Consider the following 20,740-nt stretch of genomic DNA (forward strand, 5'->3'; position numbering starts at 1 on the left):
TTCTATCCCAGTCAGTAGAGCTATGCGTGTAGAATGTTCTAATAAGCCGTTTCATAACAAACTGATAAATTGCTGATGAGGAAGGTATGTGCATAGGTCTCTCCATCAAAACACCATGGTGTATAGGCGACTACCGACAGGTCCGGTCTCAAGAACAATTGGTCATACAGTCATGTAGACATTTTAATACTTAAAAAGATTGCGTAAATTTTAGTGCATAATACTCATATTGCGCTTGTCTGAACTACCCCTTTCCTTTGTTAACTTAATTATTCGGGTTAGTCTACTCCTCTTGCCTCTATTTTGGGCTACCTGAGGTACGTAGCCTAAGCCACCCATGCTTGGAACTACGATCATCTGACACTCAAGCTGAGTGTATAACAGTTAAACTGCTATCTTAACCTGGGTACCCTTTTTCGCAGGAAAGACCGCATTAGCCTTCTTTTGGTTTTCGCTTGCACCTCGAACAACAACCGGAGCTCGAATACAAATGAGCCATGGATATGCATTGCTGTTTGGCACTAACAGGAGAAATCTAGTTCGGCGCTTTTCCTCCTCTGTATGTACCAGTAATAAAAACAAACCCAAAATTGTTGGTGATCAGAACAGTATAAATATCGCAACTACAGTGGTTGGTTATTAAAAACCAGGGCAATATACTTTTAAATTTTTTTTGAATTCACTACAAGTTCTGGACCGAATCCGACGAGGGTTCTTACAGAGGGTGCGGATATGTAAAAGACTGAAAACCGCTGCTTGCTAGCCCAACCAGCTAAAGTTTCATCCATCCTCAAGTGGGCAAACGGAAAAAGAATAGCCAGACAACAAAGAAAAAAGTGAAACATTACACGTTGAACCATAAGTTGCAATGGTTGCATTTATTCCTATCATAACACCAAAACAAATTTTGATATTGTTATCCCCATTAACAGTATTTTTCACTTGAAAGCGCAGACTTAGCAGACATTGGGATTAGTTACAGTAATCTGGATAAACGTAGCTGACGATCAGCTACTTTTGAGCTGTAAAACGCAACTGCTGACAGTTAGTCAATGGTGTTGCGTATTCGGGAAGTGCATTCTGACTGCGATGCTAGGTTCCGTTGGATCATATCGTAAGCGGTTTATTTTGTCCGTTCTCCTGAAAATGAAGTACTAACTATGAGTGATAAGACCATCATAGAAGAAAGAGATCGGATTGATTGGAAAAGCAGCAAACTAGCTTTGATTTTAATAGCCCAGTTATAAGGCGAAGCTCGAAATACAACCTAAGTAGTAACTCATGGTAAACGTGTTCATTGAACTTGCCATAGCTACCAACGACTGTCCAAATGGCCGTTGCTTTCAGTGAGCTATTACGAGAGTGTTACTGCTCCCATAATTGTCATCATCGTTACCATTATCTTCACCATCACCGTCACACTCATTTCAGGGAACACTAAGATGAACTCAGTGACTCACCTTTCCACCCGTCCGTTAATCACTGTGTCCTAATGTTTGAGGGGTACGGATTTTTCTATTCACAAAATTAGGATAATTGTATTATCAAGTCCAGTGAATGTGCTATGACCTTCGGCTATAACTTTCGGCTTACTAGCTTCGCTGTTTTCAATTTTAAGAGATGGATACAACGAGAAATTTCCAACTACGAGTACCTGATGTGCCTGAACACCATTGCCGGTCGAACCTTCAACGATCTAAATCAGTATCCCGTTGTAAGTCAATGTTTTGGCTTTTACTTTCTCACCTCCCTCTGTATACCATATTTCACTGCGTATCACAAATCACTCGTGTGTCTAGTAATTGTTGAAATTATTATGGCGCCCCAAACGTGTAGTTCTTTGGGGGTCAACCCACTCCGAGTCGTCAACTATAGATATCTAACCAACCAGCCGGAAACGAGTCTTTTACTTACAAATACTTGATCAGCTGTGCGATTAACTCACGTTTAAATGATAATCTAGCACCACTCATTCTTCAAACACAGACCATTTAGCGTGACTTGACGTTAATTCACGTCTCCATTGCAGACGTCTCTATCAAATGACTGGTCATCGCTCCCACTTTTGAGCAGATTACGTACATTTTGACCTGAAGAGATTTCAGGGTGACATGCTCGAGCTAGATCTGCGATGGCCACATCTGAAGGCTAATTAGTCATATCAGTAAGCCACGCCCTTGTACAGAACTCATATAATCATGTTTCGTGCCGAAAGGTATGAAGCATTTTTACGGCCATCCTATCAATCCAATCACTAGCTATTTCCGAGCCATACCCAACATTTGTGATACCCAGTAGTACTTTCAGTGCCAGTTTAGTATCACAGTGGCCGCGTTCTCGATCGTTACGGACACTGATTAATCGTGCTCTCAAAGCGAGTATTAAGATGGTTTATTTAGGTCAATTAAAAGAACATGCGAATTCTCACTACTTTTGAATAACTGTAAAAATATGCATGAATTTACGTGGTTACTGGAAGAAGAAACAAAGTGTGACTCCTTAGAAAAGTTTTTACGCTCTTTCCAACTTATCTTATTTGAAATTCATGTGTTCCAAGGAAGTGCCTCGAGTTCTGCGGTTGTTGATTCACAAACATGAACATTTCTCCACTGACCAAGACCGCGATGATCATACTTAAGCTATGGCGAACTTTCTGACAGAAGTGGTGTTCAGTAATGACAAAAATACGCTTTGCGAGGTCTCGGAAGCCTGATTTGTTTTTGTTGTGTCTTAGGAGAGCTGGTGGAATTTACGATAGTCGAAGCAAAATTCAAAGACCTCCAGCGGTTCTTGGTCTGTTCCCTGTGCTAGATGGATATCATGTTGGTAAACCGGGATTCCAGTGCTTCACTCCTGTTTAAGGATGCCCAAAGATCCTCCTCTTCCGGTCTCGCATGAGAAACAAGTAGGAAGGCTGCTACACCAACAACGTAAAGCTCTGATCCTGTTGCTTTAGTACTAAGCTTACTGTTCAGCTCCCGGTTGTCCCACGCATAGATACGGACATGAACCCGATCCTGAACATGTGGAGCCCGTATACAATTTAAACGGATTCTTCAACACCACGGCTGATCCCGATAGACCTTTTGTGGTGTGTAGTGCAGTCTGAGAATCTTAATAGAACCTAAATGGAATTATGCAAAAATACTGTATCAATAAAATAAAACCTCACATACCTTGAAATTCGATTATTTCCCCACTCAGTTGGAACGGAGAAAATTATAAAGTACCTTTTACACACTTTACTGAACGACGAATCTACTATTCAGTAAACTTAGTCCGTTTAACGGTTCAGTCAACTTACTGTTGCAATTTCATTCTGAAAACCAAGTTAGTCTGTCTCTGAAGCAAGTTTGAGGGAGTTGAGGGAGTTCCACTGCGGGTCATTGATCCCCAATAAACATATTACTGACTACATAGCGGAGATAGCTCCGAAATTTTCCACGGTGTAGACGTCAGTAGTTTTACTACAAGTCAGTCTACGTTGAAAGGGCGAAAACCGCGGACATTTGTTTCACACTCGACTGGAATCAGTAACACTGAATGCCTTAGGTTCTTCTCAAGCTCACTGTGATAGAATAAGCATTTATTTTAGTCTAAATGACTCCGAGCGGAGTACAATGACTTGCGAGTTAGTGCATGCTACACCTCTCGTCAAGAAGACCGCCTTAAAAGATAAGATCTACAAGAATATGACTTACAGCCATTTATATTGACCTTGAAACCACAGGTGGACGACGTGACAAGGACGACGAAGCAGAAGAAAGGGGAATGGTTATTCGTGTTATTCTTTCGCAAATCTGCTCCCTTTTCAAAAATCAAAAGAAATCTACATACACAGATGGCTAGAACAAAGTATTTCTTAGAGAAACAAAACTTTCTGAGTCCAGTGACATGCTGATCATGGGCTTAATTAACCAAAGTAAATCATTTTAAACCAAAAGGACTGTGAGTCACAGTCTGCATTGGCCAATAATACACTCCAAACGTTTCTGTTTCGAATGATGATCCTGCATGCTTATCATTAGTTAAGTACATTGGTGCGTCAGCAGAAAAAAAAATCGATCGTTCGAAACCAAACTTGCGAGAATTGCATGACGCAGCTGTGCAGAAAAGTCAGTTGAAAAGGGGGAAGCTTAAGGAGCATCGAGTTTGTGACAGATTACAGATTCAGTACAGCATTACTGACAGCAATAAGCAGAAAAAGAAGCATTTTGTTGATTTTTTTTCAAGTGTATCACATAGTCATAAAACTTTCACACAAGATTTCAGTGGCCTTGGTTTTTCGGGTTTGGTGCGAAATACATATATGTAAAGAACAGTTTGCACAATTCATGTCGTTTACTTTTGTTTTACTCCTCAGTTCCCCTGGATCCTCGCGGATTATACGTCATCGGAACTAGATCTGAGTGACCCCAATGTGTTCCGCGATCTATCGCGTCCAATCGCACTGGCAAATCCACGGTTTATCGATCAAGTGCGGATGAAGTAAGATCACTAATGGTTGATACTGTGGTTACATATACCTATGTGAGCCAGCTGTAGTCCCAAGTTACCTTTATCCATTGGAGACATTTAGAACAGGTTTAGAACGGTTCAGTTTTGGAGATCTTTATGAACCAAGCCCAGAAAGGTCATTCATGTGAACTGGTGAAGCGTAGTTCTGCCTTCGAAATTCAAGGTGATATTTGGCTCCCAATAACGGGCAATCATTTGTGGGGACAAAACAAATGGGCATGTGCTTCTGTTGAGGATCGGTTTACGAACAACAGTATTTGGATTTTGATGTGGGGTTAGCTTAAGGACTGTCGGAATGCTACTTCATCAGGGGCAATAGGGGGGACTCATTGCCAAACCCTCCGCTTGGCAACTTTCCTCGCTTGAGTTCAGCTCAAGTGTCTTGCTTCATCATCCATCCATCCATCATTTATGATGGATAGCGGCGTTGCACCTGGATATACTAGCGAGCATTTAATTTCGGTCGAAGCTATTGCTTTACATATCTCTGAACTCAAAAACCGGATGCATTCAACCGTGTTTCACCTAAAACAACTCATTCTCCCTGTGTAGGTACGAATCGTTTGAGGATCCAGGAGGAACAATCCCGAAGTTTCATCACGGCACACATTACTCCAGCGCTGCTGGAGTACTTCACTATTTGTTTCGACTGGAACCGTACACTTCCTTCCATGTGGATCTACATGGGGGTCGGTAAGTCAATCAGACCGCTTGGCTTGACTTCAGTCTGACTATAATATAACACTTCTAATTAGAGCTGACTCTATCATATTCAATCAGACGGAAAAATACTTGGAGCCAACTGATAGGACACCGTCTCAGAAAGTTTGGAAATCCATCAGCAGATCTATTGCTGAGCAAGCTTCGCTCTTGGGATGGGATGGTTTCATTGCAGGAGTGGGACTAATCAGGAAGTCCCATTTGTACCAGCAGTCCAAGCGTCAGGTATCGGCTAGGAGTTCCTTTTTGCTACTAAAACTGAATTGACGTTAAGACGGATGGTCTGGGGAAGGACTTACGTGAACTTAGACGGGGTTTATAGTCTAGTTCCGGTTCGCTCCAAACTGAGAGTCCCCTCAAGTTTTGTTTGCAATTTTTTGCATGTGATCGAGTTATGGCTACGATAATTGGTCTAACGAGAGTGAATAAATGAATTTAAGTGAGGTTCAGCTTTCCACTTCAGACCGAAACCGCTTCTATTAATAACCCGCTTATCCTGATAACAGGGGCAGATCTCGCAAACATTTGGTCTTTCAGGCCCGTAGACTAACCACTATTCCTAACGAGGCTTTCAGCAAAACATAGTTTAACCTTTGTTGAAATGATAATTCCAGTATAATTACTGCTTGACTTGACCTGACTGACTGGATTCGTTCACGATCGACTTGTGCATTTGGAATATGACTCTCTGTTATCATGTACCAAGTGCATTCATACTGATATTTAGAAGGTGAAAATCTACTCGAAGCTTGGGCAGGCATCTGATTTTAAACATCGCGCTGCGATTAATGGTTTGGGGTTTGAGGCTGTGGCACATACAGACACATATATGATTCTAATTTTCAAGCACACCGGAGCTTCGGTAATGAAAAAAACACTTAATAAGTTGAAAAGACTTGTAGCTTCCAACATAATGTACTAATAAATTCTTTTTCACTCAGGTTTGATCTCCCGGATCGTCAGTTTCATTCAATACCCAAGTGCTGGCGCTTTATCATGAGCAGCCCGAACGACAACAAAGAGTTGATCCCTGAATTCTTTACGCTGCCTGACTTTTTACGAAATAATGATGGTAAGTTGGCGGTACTAAAGGTTCTCTCTGATAAGCTGCTGTATTTTTACAACTTGAGCAGCAAACAGAAATAGTTTGGAGAGGTTTGGGGTAAGACTAGCAATCTTTATGAATTTGCAAAACTCACCAATACTTCACCAAGGATTTATCCATCTGGAAGAAGGCTCTAGTTGAATTTGATTTACACTAATAGATTCGGGGTAGAGAAGTGCCGGCACGGCATTCTTTGTAGCAGCATCTGAAGACGTTTATCGTACTATCACCAGTCATTTCGTATGCTGTCTAACAAATACCGATAATCTTTCAGATGTGAGGCCCCTTCGGTGTGTGCCTACTGCATGCAATATTTTTAGCTCACTGACTGTCATATCGAGCGTTACCACCTCGACTCTTTGAAAAGATGGCTTTACTCGTACATGGGACCCGTCTCAGGATCTGATTAATTCAGCAGCCGAACTTTTTCATACTGTTATCCTCACTCAAAACGCGATTCAGTTTATGTCGAATGCTGAGGAAGATTGCGCAACTTTGATGAGAACATCATTGTGGGCATTACAGTCATGGGCACACTGTATTTGTGCGCTTTGGCACAAGCATCGAACGCTTACCACAAACATATAGTTTTCCCCATTTTTTCTAGCGAAAGTCTGCTTATTTGTTTGAGAAACCGTGCAAAGTTCATCTCCCAGATGTGTTTTCCTCGTATGTATATCATATGGCAATGACCTAACAGTTGCTGGTCGTGTGACTCATAAGTGTTCTGAGGCCGCTCTTACACGTCTGATGCTTGTTTTCAACATCACATTCGTATGGAGCAGTTGCGCATTTGGTTACATTGGATAACTGTAGCAGGGACAAGTATCCTATGCGCTAGCCATATTCCTGGGACATATTCTAAAAAAACTCATACCGGAAAATGGAGTACTTGCATTGGAAATCCATACATGACTTTGCCAACAACATTGCGGTTTCCCCCGTCGAACCACATTCTTGTGAATTTCAACTTCCGCTCTTAGTATGGGAAATTGCGGAGGAAGTAGGCGAAGAATTGCTGTTGACAGAAATCAAGCCTTTGTAATGGATACAGATGACCGCAGATAAAATAACGGAAGGCATAAAAGCATGCCCGAACCCCACTACCTTTGTCTTTTACTCCTTGGAATTCCAGCATCCCAAGTCTTGGCAAATGTCTCTATGGTCGATGTTGAATAGACAGCTTTGATCGTTTTTACCTTAAAACATTTAGTGACAATTTGTCATGACTCAACGAGACGAGGTCGGTGAATCTTACAACTACTTGAATGACCTCCGGAACCGCACATCAAATTCAGCCTGGAGATAGAGCCAACTCCGGGATTACTACCTCTCCTAGACAGTAGGATACAAAATTGGCGAGAAACTAAAAACCTCACTGTTGAGATTTTGGACTATTCGTTCACGCATTCTAAGTCTGTATTCGCGAGCATTTTTTCGTCAGTGTTTATCGGAACAAACGTTTATTGGACAGTAATGCAAATGCATGTAAGGAACAGACTTTGAGATGGTGGATGCCCAATGAACGAGCATCAGATAAAAAGGGTGTCAGTGTATGAGGTGGAACCCAACGAGTTGGGAGTGCTGTTATTCCGTATAAACCGGGGATGTCCGAAATCATTCAAGGGATCCTAAATACGATTAACATAAGAGTAGAATTCCATAAGGAAAACACTGTGCACTGATGCAACTAAAGGAGCGTGTCTTACGAGACTGCGCCTACAAAATAAAACACAACGACTGCACTGAATTCCACGTTGAACAGACAGCCGGAGAAACTCACACCAGAATCGGTGACCACAAGAAAAGAATAAACAGGTCGTCAAGATAAGTTGATGCCTGTATAGTACTGGTAAGACTCAGCACCTGTGACATGCACTAGACACGGGACATAAAATGTTGAGAAACGGACAACGATTCACATCAGATGGACAAGTTAGTGGAAATGGCGCAACAGCTCAACGGAGGTTGTAGATCAGTCGAGCTGACACGTGGCAGTTTGTCCATCTGAGGTGGCCTAGATATGAGTTTCATTAAAGAAACCGATCACTTAATACATGTAACCTCCTCCGGTAAGCAAATTGTCGTAAAAATTACGAACCCCAACAGGTGAACGAAATTTACTATTGCTACTCAAAAAGAAACTTTCATCTAAAATACCGTGAATTGTTAGGTCAGGGACCCAAAACCAACTAATGTTAAGTCCGCTGCGAACCAATCGACCTTTGCGCCCTAGTAACTGACAAGAACTTTTAATAAACAATCAAAACTGATCTAGCGTGCTAGTCGGGAGAAATTTGGTCGATTTTTCTTCACCTACTTTGAAACCAGACCAACCTAGCAACCTGCTTATTTGACCCGGCGAAGCTCCCATATTGAGCCTACCGACTTTGCTGAAATGTGGCTTTCATCCATTTTTGAATACCTGTGCACCTCAGATTTCACTCCAGATGCATGAATATAGTGATGAGCTCGATTTCCGCTTCTATACGTGGAATCCGTACTCCCATCCTTGTTCCTCATGTACCACGCATGATGAAGTCTTTTCAGACCCGTATTGAATTTGCAATCTTACTGAGGTGTAATAACTAATTCTTCGCCTGACTGACACATGTTTATTCTCCAGCTTTGGATTTTGGAGCTTCTCAAAACCACAGCCACAACATTGGTGACGTTGAACTGCCAGCTTGGGCTTCAGATCCTGAAGAATTTATTCGGAAACATCGCGCGGCTTTGGAGTCAGACTACGTCTCATCCCATTTGCACGAATGGATTGATCTTATATTTGGGTGAGTATGAAATGCATCCATAATTCGTTTAATCGGCTTTCGGGGTATCGACGCCAAGGGGAGGTCGCTTTTGCAACCAGCTGAGTTTAGGTGAACCGACCCTTGTTGTATGAAGAGCTTCAGTCTAAATGCCATTCATTCCAGTATCCTTTGGAAGGGGTTCTAGAAGACCGAACAGCAGCGCATTCTTTCCGTACTAGGTGGCACGCTTATTAAATAAGAGTGGTTGCACGAAACACATTTCTGCAGCTGTCGAATGAGTGGCACTACGGATCGACCAGGCGGTATTGCATATCTTTGATAATTTTCAGCTGCGTCCAAAGTGAGCATTCACATGTAAAACATGTTCACTTTCGTTATTACTGGCTCTCGTTAATTTTGTCACCGTACAGTTCATTACCAACACCAGTGGTTTGTGTAGGTTGAATGTAAGAAACGTGGTCTATTCGCTAAAATATTATGATTTCTCGGATGCAAAAAAATTGTTTCCTACATAAAAGGGGTTTTACAAGATGCCTTGGGAACCACCATCTTCACCCGTATACGATATATTCACTATCACTAACAAACCAACACACCTAATGCAGATTTTCAAACACATCCAGAGATTTATTTACTTCCGAAGAGGAAAATAACGGTCTCTTCCGCTTCCTAGACCTACATCTGCTAACATATGGTGACTTGGTTACACGATCAGCTTGCCGGAAACCAACCCGGACAGGATAGTACACCAAGATTCGTTCATTATTAGCATCTGGCCCCGGCTGAAGCAACTGCGACTTGCTTACGCACATAGAGAACGTCCGCATACGCACTGAAACTTCAGTGGTCTGATCACGTGACCGTTGACCAGCCAGGCCAATTGATCTTAACGTAATAAAATATTTCGCACGCTTACTCTTAGACCCCGCTTTATCTTTGTTTTGCTTGTGTCGTTCTCATCGAGTTCTATAAACCCTCCATCCGTACCAACCAGAAGGAGAAAGCACTACAATTCATGAGTTTGTATCCTTTCGGGGACTAGGCCCATCTGATCAATTTCGAGGAGAGCGGAATAGGTAATGGGCTGTCGCAGTCTCCTTCAAACTTATAAGTAGTGTTTTGTCAAGAAAAACACCTCGGTAACTTGAATATCGTTTCAAATGATACGCGAAGTTATTTTTATACAGCATTTCCAGTTGTGGAATATGATAACTGGGGACTTAGTGGAAAACCACACAACCGTACTGTTGACACCGACCAGATTTGCAAATGATGGTGTAACTCCAAAAGCTGTAGTCATCGAGATAAATCAATTGCGGTCACAAATGTTTATCTCGCTCCTTAACCCAGCTGGACTGTTTGTGAGTCAGTCGCGAGATTGTGAGTTGATTGCAACCGTGCAACGAGTTAGTATTGATAAAGTATGCAGAAATGTTGAACCGACTCTTGCGTTTGCTTATCGCCTTTTGCAAGCAAACCACGTCGATTTCTACGAATGTCTTTTTATCCCCTCAGTTACAAGCAAAACGGTCCTGATGCTGTTGATGCGTTGAACGTGTTTTACTATGCAACGTATGAAGGGGCGGTCGATTTGGACCAGATACCAGACCCACTGGAACGTCAAGCCATGGAAAGTATGATAAACAATTTCGGTCAAACACCTTGTCAGCTGCTCAAAGTACGTTAATCATTTCATATCGTTATCCGCCTTGAGGCATCAAAACAATTTGAGTTATTTGGAATAGAATACTCAGCTCCTCCTAGAATAGGTTTTGCTCACATGTTTGTGATTCGAATGTGATAACTGTTGCACTTCGAAGTGCTCACGAAACTTTATAAGAGGGACTGTTAAAAGACATGTTTCTGGTTGGTGATGTCTCATCAACTGTCGTGTGTTGTGTTCACAGTAGTTGCTGTTTCAAACCATTCGACAATCCCGGAACCGATCCTACCAACTCACAGTATTTTTGAGCGTAAATCACTGTTTCACTGCCGGCTCCACGTCTTGTACACCCATAAAAATCGGACATCTTGAGTTTGTGGCCCATAAATATAATAAAAATGCTACAATTTCAAAACCCTACTTTTCTGTCTGCTCTCACTAAATGGAGTTAGAGTACTTGGGGTTACACAGTTTGAACCAAATTTCCCCTGTTTTGTTGTGTTTGACGTGGGGTTTATCCTTTGATCCGAACGCACAGCCCCTCATTGGTTAACCTTCAACAGTGTGACTGAAAATCGAACCCTGGTAAAAGACCCGTGGTAGTTCTGTCACAGGTGCACAGAGACGGGGTGTTCACTCAATTCTAGTAGACCCGCGTTAACTTTTTTAACCTCTCTGTCTGTATTAAACCTGAAAGTCACGAGAGTGTGCATGAAAGTGACTTCGCTCAGCAGCAAAATGTGGAGATGAAATTCAACATAAATTGGACTACTTTATCTATGTTCGCTAACCCTAGATGGAGCACACAACTTGCGTGCACTACACAAAGGTACATATTCCGGTTACTTTTAATTTTCTTTCTCACACTGGCCTAAACTATAGTCCAAAACACCGTATCAGTGAACAATAGTGCTGCGATAATGCCTTTTTTCTGACGAAGCCCAGTAGTCATAAGGTTGCTGAAGACACTTTGATGACCAACTATCATTTTCGCCCTTCTTGGGGTGAAAAATGGTACGCGCAGTCCACAGGTTTCTATTGACCTTATGTTCTTTTTTAATACTAAATTGTACGCAATTGGCGAAGAGCACTCAATTAAAAATCGAGATGATTGCTAACGGCGGACAAAGCTAAATCTTAACTGAACCTCTCGTTCATGATGTTCGCCGCACCAGACGGTATAGTGTTTCAGTCAATAAGATGTTAGAGATATCGCCGGGATTCAGGTGAATCTTCCGTGAAAACCACATTGGTATTCAAATGGGAGTATTTGTCGAAGTTCGTGCAAGTCAGGTTCAGTTGCAACATAGAGTTGACAGAAAATCGGTGATCAGTCCTACTAGATGGGCCCCAAGAAAAGCGAAAATGGTCCTGAGCTGCCGAAAATTTCTCAGCAACCTCATAAATAGTGCGTTTATCTCATGTTATTATACCCCATGCACCAAGAAGAAATGAAGAAAGCTTGTTACATCCTGGCTAGAGTACTTTGATCAACCCAGCTTCCGTAGTACAGGAGTCCAAGAAAGGAGAGAATACTCAAATACATGAGGCTTTAAAAGTATAACATAGCCATCCTTGGCGTTTTTGTCCTCGGTTGTTTTGTTCACAGATAACAACACTAACTTTTTTGAAAATATGCACGACAAGCCCGTGTTATTTTTGGTCGACTGAATGGGGACAAAATAGTGGGGCTGCAATCGGGAGCAGAAGGTTCTACTGAAGATCCTTTTAGGATCTTGAGTTTATCCATGTGTAAGAGTAAAGAGAGAGTATGTAAAGAGTACTTATCAAAGTGTTTTATTTGTCTGGAAGTAGGGTATCACGTTACAACTTGGTGTAAATAATCATTTTGCCGTTCTTTATTGTTTATTATTATTGCTATTATTAATAACGTGCTCCAGTCGCTTGATTACTTTCAATTAGTCCACGCGTACTTGCCAGTTGGCACCGTATGTTTGGCTGGTGCATCCGGCTGAGCTTAAATATTCTTCTGGTTGGCCAGGTATGTTAGGGTCGCCAGTGGTTTTTAACTACCATCGGCAGGCATGCTCATTTCGGTAGGCATACTTTGGGTACAGTGATGCATCTAGAAGATACTATCGCGGAGGGAGTAAACCATCTCTTTTCTCATGGTGATCTCACTTCAATTATATTATCAGAGTCATAGAAAACTGAATGTGCGCAGGAAACAGAGATCGGGTCTTTATCGGCTGTTAGCCATTCAAACGAAACCATCTGATGACCCCATCCACAGCTGTTACTAGTCTTCAACTGCCACAGACTAGTTTTGTGGAACACGTGGTTAGCGACATGAGATGATACCGTCAGTCTGCAATTTCATATTTACGGCATAAAGCAACTTACTGTTCATGTATAATTTACTAGATTGGCTGTGCCCTAACTACATTATTGGAGGATAATCCTTAATTTTATTTCGGAAATATCTTGTGATTGTATTTTTGTGCCGCAGAATCCACACCCCAAACGACTTACCTACAACGCTTGGCTTCAAGTTGTATTGGACGAACAAAGGATTCCCCTTACCAGTCTGCTAGCAGCCAACTACAACGACTCACAGCAAAGATTCACCGGTGATCGGCACGTGAGTGCTGTAAACTTTGATCAGACCAACCAGAATGAAGGACCTGAAGATACTGCCGAGGGTGAGTTCGGAGGTAGAACACTTTCAGCAATATCAGGAGGGGCAACTGTGGCTACTGAGGAAGAGACATCTCAGACGCTGGGGGTTCGAAAAAGTGACATCCCCCTTTCCAACAAGTTATGGAGCTTTCCATGTGATCCAGACTCACGATGGAGCAATGTAAAATTTGGCATATTTTGTCGTCTATATCCACTGGGTCACAGGAAGAAGTCCGATGCGAAACCTGAAAGTCTTATCGTGTGTTTGGCTGTAATTCCAGCGGCACGGATTCCTTCAGATTATAACCCCAACGAAGAAAACCGAGACCGGATAACAAGGTCGATACCTCGCCTGCCAGATGCGATACCCATTCCGCTTTCCACACGACGCCTAACTAGCTTCGGAAGTCAAACACTGATGGTAGAGGATGACGAGGTTCTAAATACACCGAACAGATGGGATCGCCTGGTATCTTTATTGCTAGCAATCGATGAATGCGGCATCATCAGCAGGTACTTGTGGCGCCCTAGTCGGCTGAGAAACCTACCGCCTACTACAAGGTGTTCACTCCAACCACTGGACTTATTCCAGTTGCAGCTTAGCAGTAAAAACCTACTACAGTGAGTTTCCTCATCGTATATGTGAATAATCTCAAGTAATGAGATAAACTAAAAAACAGAATAGATAGATTAGAATATATGCTTTCAGAAAAATGCCAGCAGCTAGTTGGCGGTGTCCAATGTGACAACACAGTTCAAAATGAATGGTCCTCCACAGACAGGTAAGTTTTACGACAATCCGCCCAGTCTGCATACTCTGTTTATTTTCCAGCAGCGTTGCTGATGCAGCTTCAAATGAAATCAATGTGTCAACGTTTAATAAGATGTTCATTGTAGCCTAAGGTCTTGGAACCGTCTGACTGTGGGCATTCTGATTAGAAAGCAACCTTACGAGTGGGATGACCGTTCCATTCCATAAATAGACACTGGCCAATATGTAGTCACGTGCCTGAATGGTTGAAGGATAAGCTTGATTTACACCGCTGTCAGTAAGTCACGATCGAATGCATTAGGTCCCGGAGATGCGAATGATGCTGAAGTCCCGAAAAAGGATATGGATCATCTGCATGGCTGCACTGAGATGCACGATCTTCTGTTCAACATAAATACCTGCCGGTATAAAACTGAATCGAGGTTAAACGCCATGCTAATGCAGAGCATATTATGCCTTACGAAGTGGTCATGAGACACCCGGGGTTCTTTGGGATCCATAAACGCCCACAAATAGGGCGTAGTAGTTAGAAGACACCAAATGCCATGGATATTGCAGCAAACGTTATCATCATGTAGTTTCCAAACAGCTTGGCTTGCTGTTTTTTGCGCGCTTGCCTTTGCATCTGATAACTCCATGTGTATGCTTAAGGCGGAGTATTTTCACTTGGAAAAAATTTCCTGTGATCTATTTCGAGCGGCGGGTGAACAACGCTCCCCAGGCGTGCGCTTTTTGTTCGGTTTCGTAAGGACAACAGACCAGAGAAGGTACTCGTTTTCATCATTTATGGAAGTACACAAGTCACATATATACAAACTTAACTGTCATTCAGCATCTAGAAGGACGACAGCAAAGTACGGAAATGCAGGGGTAAGGTTTGAGTAAGTGGAAAAAGGTCCCGTGTTCTCAGAGAAAACAGTCAAGGATACATCATCTGCAACCCTAAGAAGCACTGAAATAGACACGCCTCAGTATCCTACTGAAGTTAGGCGCCATGAGCGGGAGTGACTCGGTGTTCTTCGCGAGCTTCATCCTAACATACCCAGCTCAGATGACAGGTAAACTTTAGCTCCCCAGTTTGGCTTGAAAGTGACAGCACGCCCGCCAATATGGTCAGGGAGGGCCACGTGAGCATCGAACAGAAATGGCGAAAATGCCACAGCACTCGGTAGTCACGTTCATTCTACATTGGCATGCCTTGGCTTATCCCAGTGAATCGTCCGTCAACAATAGCTTAGAAATAAAAAGAAAGCCTTATTCTATAAACACTGATAGGGAATCCATGGAACATGCTTTAATCACCTCAATTTTATAAGTTTCACTTATCGCTCTGGCGATTCCAATCGGTTACTATATGCCCAGTTAAGCTTCTATTCATTGCGTACACTTTGTCATCAGTTAAGACATACTGTGCTGCAACATCGTTGATCGGACATTCGGAGATGTTTAAATTTCTCGAATCGGAGGAGTCCGGTTTCTAGAGCACAAAGTCGAACCACCCTTACGGTAGCCTTATATGCATGGCCCTTCAGCTTCAGCGAAATTCGATTATGACTTCACAGGTGATACAAGTTACTGGGCGGTGCTTGTGGCTCGATGATGCACGCATTGACAATCATGGCTTATGCAGCTGGTGATATGAGTGAGCCGATAAATAAAACTAAGCTCCCTATTGGAAGTCCAAGAGAGAAGTGGATGCGAAGTTCTACACTTTGAAGGTGCAAGACGGATGTCGAAAAAGGGGCCCACAGTCTGTTTACAGTAGTTTGTGCGGACAGGTGATTACAAGATAATTGAAAGATGCCTTCCGCGTAATACAATCCTGTTGGTATTTCTATACTGACTTAATAATTAGCTTCCTGGTATCCACGGCAGTGTCGGCGACAAAACTGAACAAAAAGAGAGCGAGAAGTTGGTCTTGATGAATTACAAAAGTCTTTTCACCGCTAAGCGGGAAGCCGAAGAAGGGGTCTCGCTGAGGTACCCCATCTTGAGCCTTTGACTCAAAAGTCTGACCCACAATGCAGTGGTAATATGTAGGGTTTTGTTCGGAGACCGCCCCCTAAGTCTCTGATCCAAAGTCTGAACCGCGTGGTAGCGGTTGTTGGGGTTTTCCTGTGGAATACTTCCCGGAGCCGATGCCTCAACGTCCCTGACGTACTTGGTTGCAGGGAGGCCGGCCGGGTCCAAGGACGCATGGAATAAGACATTACTCTCTCACTCCTAGTGCGGCTGTGCACAGTAGGTGCCTTCTGAGTAGCACCGGCCTCTGGTTTTAAAAGGATTTCGACCGTGCAGAATAATGCACCGACGGTCGTGGTCAACCACTGGGCGATCAGAATGTGCGATTTTCAATGCGCGATTTTCGACCTTTTCCAGCCCCTCCCTCCTCGATGGAAGGCAGCTTCCATAAGTATGGAGATGCTGGTTGCCTGAAAGAAACGCCCTACTACCCCTGCACTGAGTGAGCTAACAGCGGGCTTACCATGTCTCAGCCATGTAGAATAAGTGCTGCGGTGCGGTAGATGGGACTGACATACAGGGTCAACATCTCACGCTCTCATCCAAACAAAACTGAATCACATTAAGAAAAGAAAGTTTGATATGTATAACACCCTTAGATACAGCTCGTTTAGATGAGAGGTCTTAGATGAGAGGACGATACTTTAGCGCACGCACGGTCATAACAATGAAGCGCACGAAAAGTGATTGGGAACATTGACAGCTTCACTAGCATTTTGCCAATATATCATATTATGGCAATGATGTCATGTGGACCCCAAAATTTTAGAGCAAGTGTAGAACTGTTATCCATTCACGCTTTCACTGAGATACGCTTTACGAATTGTGTATTCACTTCAGTCTCGCGTCATTTTTTTATTGCAGTCGATCACTATGCGGTGTTGGACCGATAGATCGCAATCTTCTTTGGGTCAAACACAAACAGACTGCGGATTGCTGCGTGTCAACCGCAAACCAAGCTTCGTCAATGATTTCCCCTCTAGTTGGATCCAAGCTGTTTGTCACGAGCGCTGACGGGTGTTGGTTGTTCGCTGCAGGGAGGTGGGATAATCGGCTCGCAGTATACAACGTCAAAAAATCCCGCCTCGAAACTTTGCTTGTTAGTCCACACACGAACACAATCAGCTGTCTGGCAATCGATACAGTGGATGGCCTGGCAGATGTCAGTAGCTTTGTTGTCCGCCCTGATCCCGCATTCGGAAGAGCTTCTACGACTGCAAGCTCAGCACAGAACGCTTCTGCCACATCAACAGGCCAGACGTTCAGCTCATGTGTGGTGGATCGACAAATGTCCACACGATTTTTGATAACGGGAAGTAAAGATGGAACTTGTGCCGTCTGGCTCTTTTGCCCTCCCAACGACATCGATACCGAGGCAGCACAGGAAGAGCTGTTAGCAGATTTCGACAGCACCGAGCTTTCTTATCCACAGGATCTTTTAGCCTGCAATGAGGAAGAAGATATGAGGGCTTTCAAATTGCATAAAGCTACAGCCGAAGGTCCGCTGGATCCGCTATTAAACTTGAATCTATTTCCTATGCCGGAAGGAGTTGAAGAACATCAAATACACTCTGAAGAAACCTTTGGGTGCACAACAGCTGACAAACAGCCGTTCGCTCAGGCAAACCTACCATCCTTCTGGCGCTCGCATCGAGAGTTCGTACAATTACAAGCTGCACGATCACTTCCGGGCGACATGACATCCGTATATCATAGAGTTGGGCTCCCCTACTTCCCTACCCTCTTGGGATTACCGCAAACCAAACCTCTGGCGAAGTTGGTTCGGCTGTTCTACACTGATTTCACCGGAGCCGCGGTAACTGCAGTCGCGCTGTGCATGAATTTGGACGTAGCCTTGGCAGCAACACGTCGTGGTCAATTAGTCTACCTGTATTCCGTACGACGCTCCAGCTGGTCAAGGGTTGTGTCGTTTGACCCAGCTGACACAGTCTCAGATTTATTTGACACCTCGGCAGAAGAATGGGAGAAGAAAACACAGAAATTTTCCTCCGGAAACTATCGGGCGGAACACATGTTGATCTCAGCCCAGACCGGCTACATCTATCTACAATGGAACCAAACCTCGTTTGATCGAAATTTGGCTAAAGCTGGTGAGGCTACAGCAGGACAACTAGGTCCTTGGGTAGGACTTTTCAGAACTCACGGTGAACTGATAACTCGTCAGTACGTTCTGTCCGCGTCTTCCGATTTCAGTGAATTACCAGATAAGAAAAAGGTTAACACTATAGTGACGCGAATCATGCTTACTTCGAACTTAACTCCGACACAAATGAAGGGTGACTCAGACTTCGCCTCCTGCCCAACTCAACACTTAATCGTAGGGACAAGTAGTGGTCACCTAGTTATTATGTCAGCCACTAGCCTGGCTCCGATTCGGTGCTTAGATATGAAGAGTTCCGTGTTGGATTTCCGCTTTAGTTGCACTTTCACGCGGAGCGGAAATCTGTTTGACGGCATACATTTGTTTGTATCGCTGGCAGATGGGCGTTTGATCACATGCCAGCCAGGGTTTGTGAACATACAGGAAGAGAAAGAGGTAGAACACGACAGTATTGTGGTGGTTACCTTTCAAGGACCAGAAATGTAATGCACGTTTTTATCCTAACTTTTTCCGCACCATTTTTGATACAAAAATTGTGATACGGTTTTCGTATGGTCTCCTGACTCGTGAAATACGATTATTTCCTATGTCGGTGTTGTAGTTAACATGCCAATCTGTCGGAAACTTTGTACAGAATCCTATTTCAACATGTCTTCCGTCTATTGTGCCACAAAATACAGCACTTTCAAGAGCAGTCAAGCTTTTCATAAGCAGAACCAGAAAGGCGTGTTTATGATGTTTAGAAGAGTGAGCAATTTGCCAACGAACTTGCTTTCGTTGAGGGAAATCAGTTAACGTTCCTTCGAATTGCCTCTCGCGTTATGGCGGCTTTCAATTGGCTTAAAAACCGTAAGCAATCAACCAATGGAAGTTCCATTTTCAACATTGATTTTGTAAACGGTTGTTCTTGGTTAACCATTAGGTTGGACGGATGACTTTCGAATAAAGCAATAATCGCGATAGGGTGGAAACGTTGATAACAAGGCAGGTGTCTAGGGTGGAGGTACCCTTCAAGCAACCACCAAGCAACACAAAATGGTGGATTCGTGGTGCATGGGAAGGCGGTAAGATGTCTTTCATGAGGGCTGAGGTTTCCTGGTTCGCGATCCACTCAAGAGAAACCTGGAGTCAACCGTTTAGGGCGAGTATATATTTACAGATCATTTAAAAGTGAATCGCTTTCAAATTCCGCGGACTCACTATGGCATCACTATGGCTCTTTATGAGAGCTATTGAAAGTGTTCTCCAGAATGAGGTTGTCAGTCTCACATGAGTGACTAGAATAACTGAAGTAGGATCTCTGGAAGCACTGTCATAGAATGGTGGAACGATGAGCATGCATTGCCCTCAAAAACCGTACAAAAACAAGGCTGATCAGTGCAATCAACTGAGCTGGGGACAAAAACCTCGAGCCCGAAAACACTGCAACCGGTGAAGCTCAAGATAGCCCAGTGGTTAGTATGCAGACTTACTGACCGGAAGGCTCATGGTACGAACCCAACCTCGACTACTCCCATCTAGGCTTGGGCAACCTGGCAGTGTTTTAGCCCTCGTATTTCCTTCGGGTGACATGATAGATAAGCACCAGAAGTGTTACAATTGAACAGCTATTAGTGAAAGGAAGAAGGCCTCCACTGCGGAGGTGTCTATTGGGAAACACCAACTGAACAGTTACAGACTATTGGACAGGGAAGCAAAATTCTCATATGCACCTTGTTTATAAAAACGGAATATCCGTCTTCTCGGACGTATCCCTGAACTTTCCCGGATACTCATTGACTATCACTCAAATGTAAACGAATGCTACAAAGCAGTACCACAAATTCCGTAAGAAATTTCACTTTTCAATAGACGCGAAGCGGGTTCACGAGGAAACCTCATACTACTCGCATGCTTCATCAGTAGTATCCACCGTTACACCTCTCTGAAAGGTCGTTCGGATGCCACCGATTTTCACTTGCCTCCATTTGATCGGCCCCAACACTCGCATGCTCAGTAGTATCCACCGTTACACCTCTCTGAAAGGTCGTTCGGATGCCACCGATTTTCACTTGCCTCCATTTGATCGGCCCCAACAACTGATCTATTCGACCACCCTTCGTGTGTATCATGTCACTCACGAAGCTGAGTCCCATTTACTATTTTCATTCCCCGACCGTCTTGAACTGTATAGACGTTCCCCGGCGGTCGGTAACGACAAACGGACCTTGCCATCGACTGCTAAGCTTCCGCGCTCCCAGTCCACTCCTTCCAGGACTCTGATGATCTTTCGAGGATCTTTCCGCGCCTACGAGGAATGGTTGTACCTTTCTACTTGCCACTTTCACTCTATTCCTTTCGTGAACGGCGGTGAAGTTTTCTCGAGCTTTCCTCCTTTATCCTCTAGCTCCTTAGGCTCAACTCTTTA

The 20,740-nt window shown here is 43.5% G+C and overlaps 3 protein-coding genes across 3 annotated transcripts in view; 1 reads left to right on the plus strand and 2 right to left on the minus strand.

Annotated features, from left to right (window-relative positions):
• The window catches only part of T265_08458 (hypothetical protein), a gene marked incomplete at both ends in the record, with an annotated part of 70,167 nt that extends 53,780 nt beyond the window's left edge, over nucleotides 1-16,387 (minus strand). The window contains one exon of the mRNA XM_009174265.1: nucleotides 16,351-16,387. Within this exon, the coding sequence (XP_009172529.1) occupies nucleotides 16,351-16,387 (37 nt within the window). The remainder of the gene's footprint in view (nucleotides 1-16,350) is intronic.
• The window catches only part of T265_08457 (hypothetical protein), a gene marked incomplete at both ends in the record, with an annotated part of 134,808 nt that extends 115,989 nt beyond the window's left edge, over nucleotides 1-18,819 (plus strand). The window contains 8 exons of the mRNA XM_009174264.1: nucleotides 1,619-1,714; nucleotides 4,364-4,488; nucleotides 5,071-5,211; nucleotides 6,180-6,310; nucleotides 8,970-9,132; nucleotides 10,630-10,792; nucleotides 13,248-14,038; nucleotides 17,076-18,819. Of these exons, the coding sequence (XP_009172528.1) occupies nucleotides 1,619-1,714; nucleotides 4,364-4,488; nucleotides 5,071-5,211; nucleotides 6,180-6,310; nucleotides 8,970-9,132; nucleotides 10,630-10,792; nucleotides 13,248-14,038; nucleotides 17,076-18,819 (3,354 nt within the window). The remainder of the gene's footprint in view (nucleotides 1-1,618; nucleotides 1,715-4,363; nucleotides 4,489-5,070; nucleotides 5,212-6,179; nucleotides 6,311-8,969; nucleotides 9,133-10,629; nucleotides 10,793-13,247; nucleotides 14,039-17,075) is intronic.
• A 1,661-nt stretch (nucleotides 18,820-20,480) lies between these two features.
• The window catches only part of T265_14579 (hypothetical protein), a gene marked incomplete at both ends in the record, with an annotated part of 39,326 nt that continues 39,066 nt past the window's right edge, over nucleotides 20,481-20,740 (minus strand). Inside the window, one exon of the mRNA XM_009174271.1 lies at nucleotides 20,481-20,706. Coding sequence (XP_009172535.1) covers nucleotides 20,481-20,706 — 226 coding nt within the window. The remainder of the gene's footprint in view (nucleotides 20,707-20,740) is intronic.

The sequence above is a fragment of the Opisthorchis viverrini genome (genome assembly GCF_000715545.1).
Source record: "Opisthorchis viverrini unplaced genomic scaffold opera_v5_217, whole genome shotgun sequence".
Classification (NCBI taxonomy): Eukaryota; Metazoa; Platyhelminthes; class Trematoda; order Opisthorchiida; family Opisthorchiidae; genus Opisthorchis; species Opisthorchis viverrini.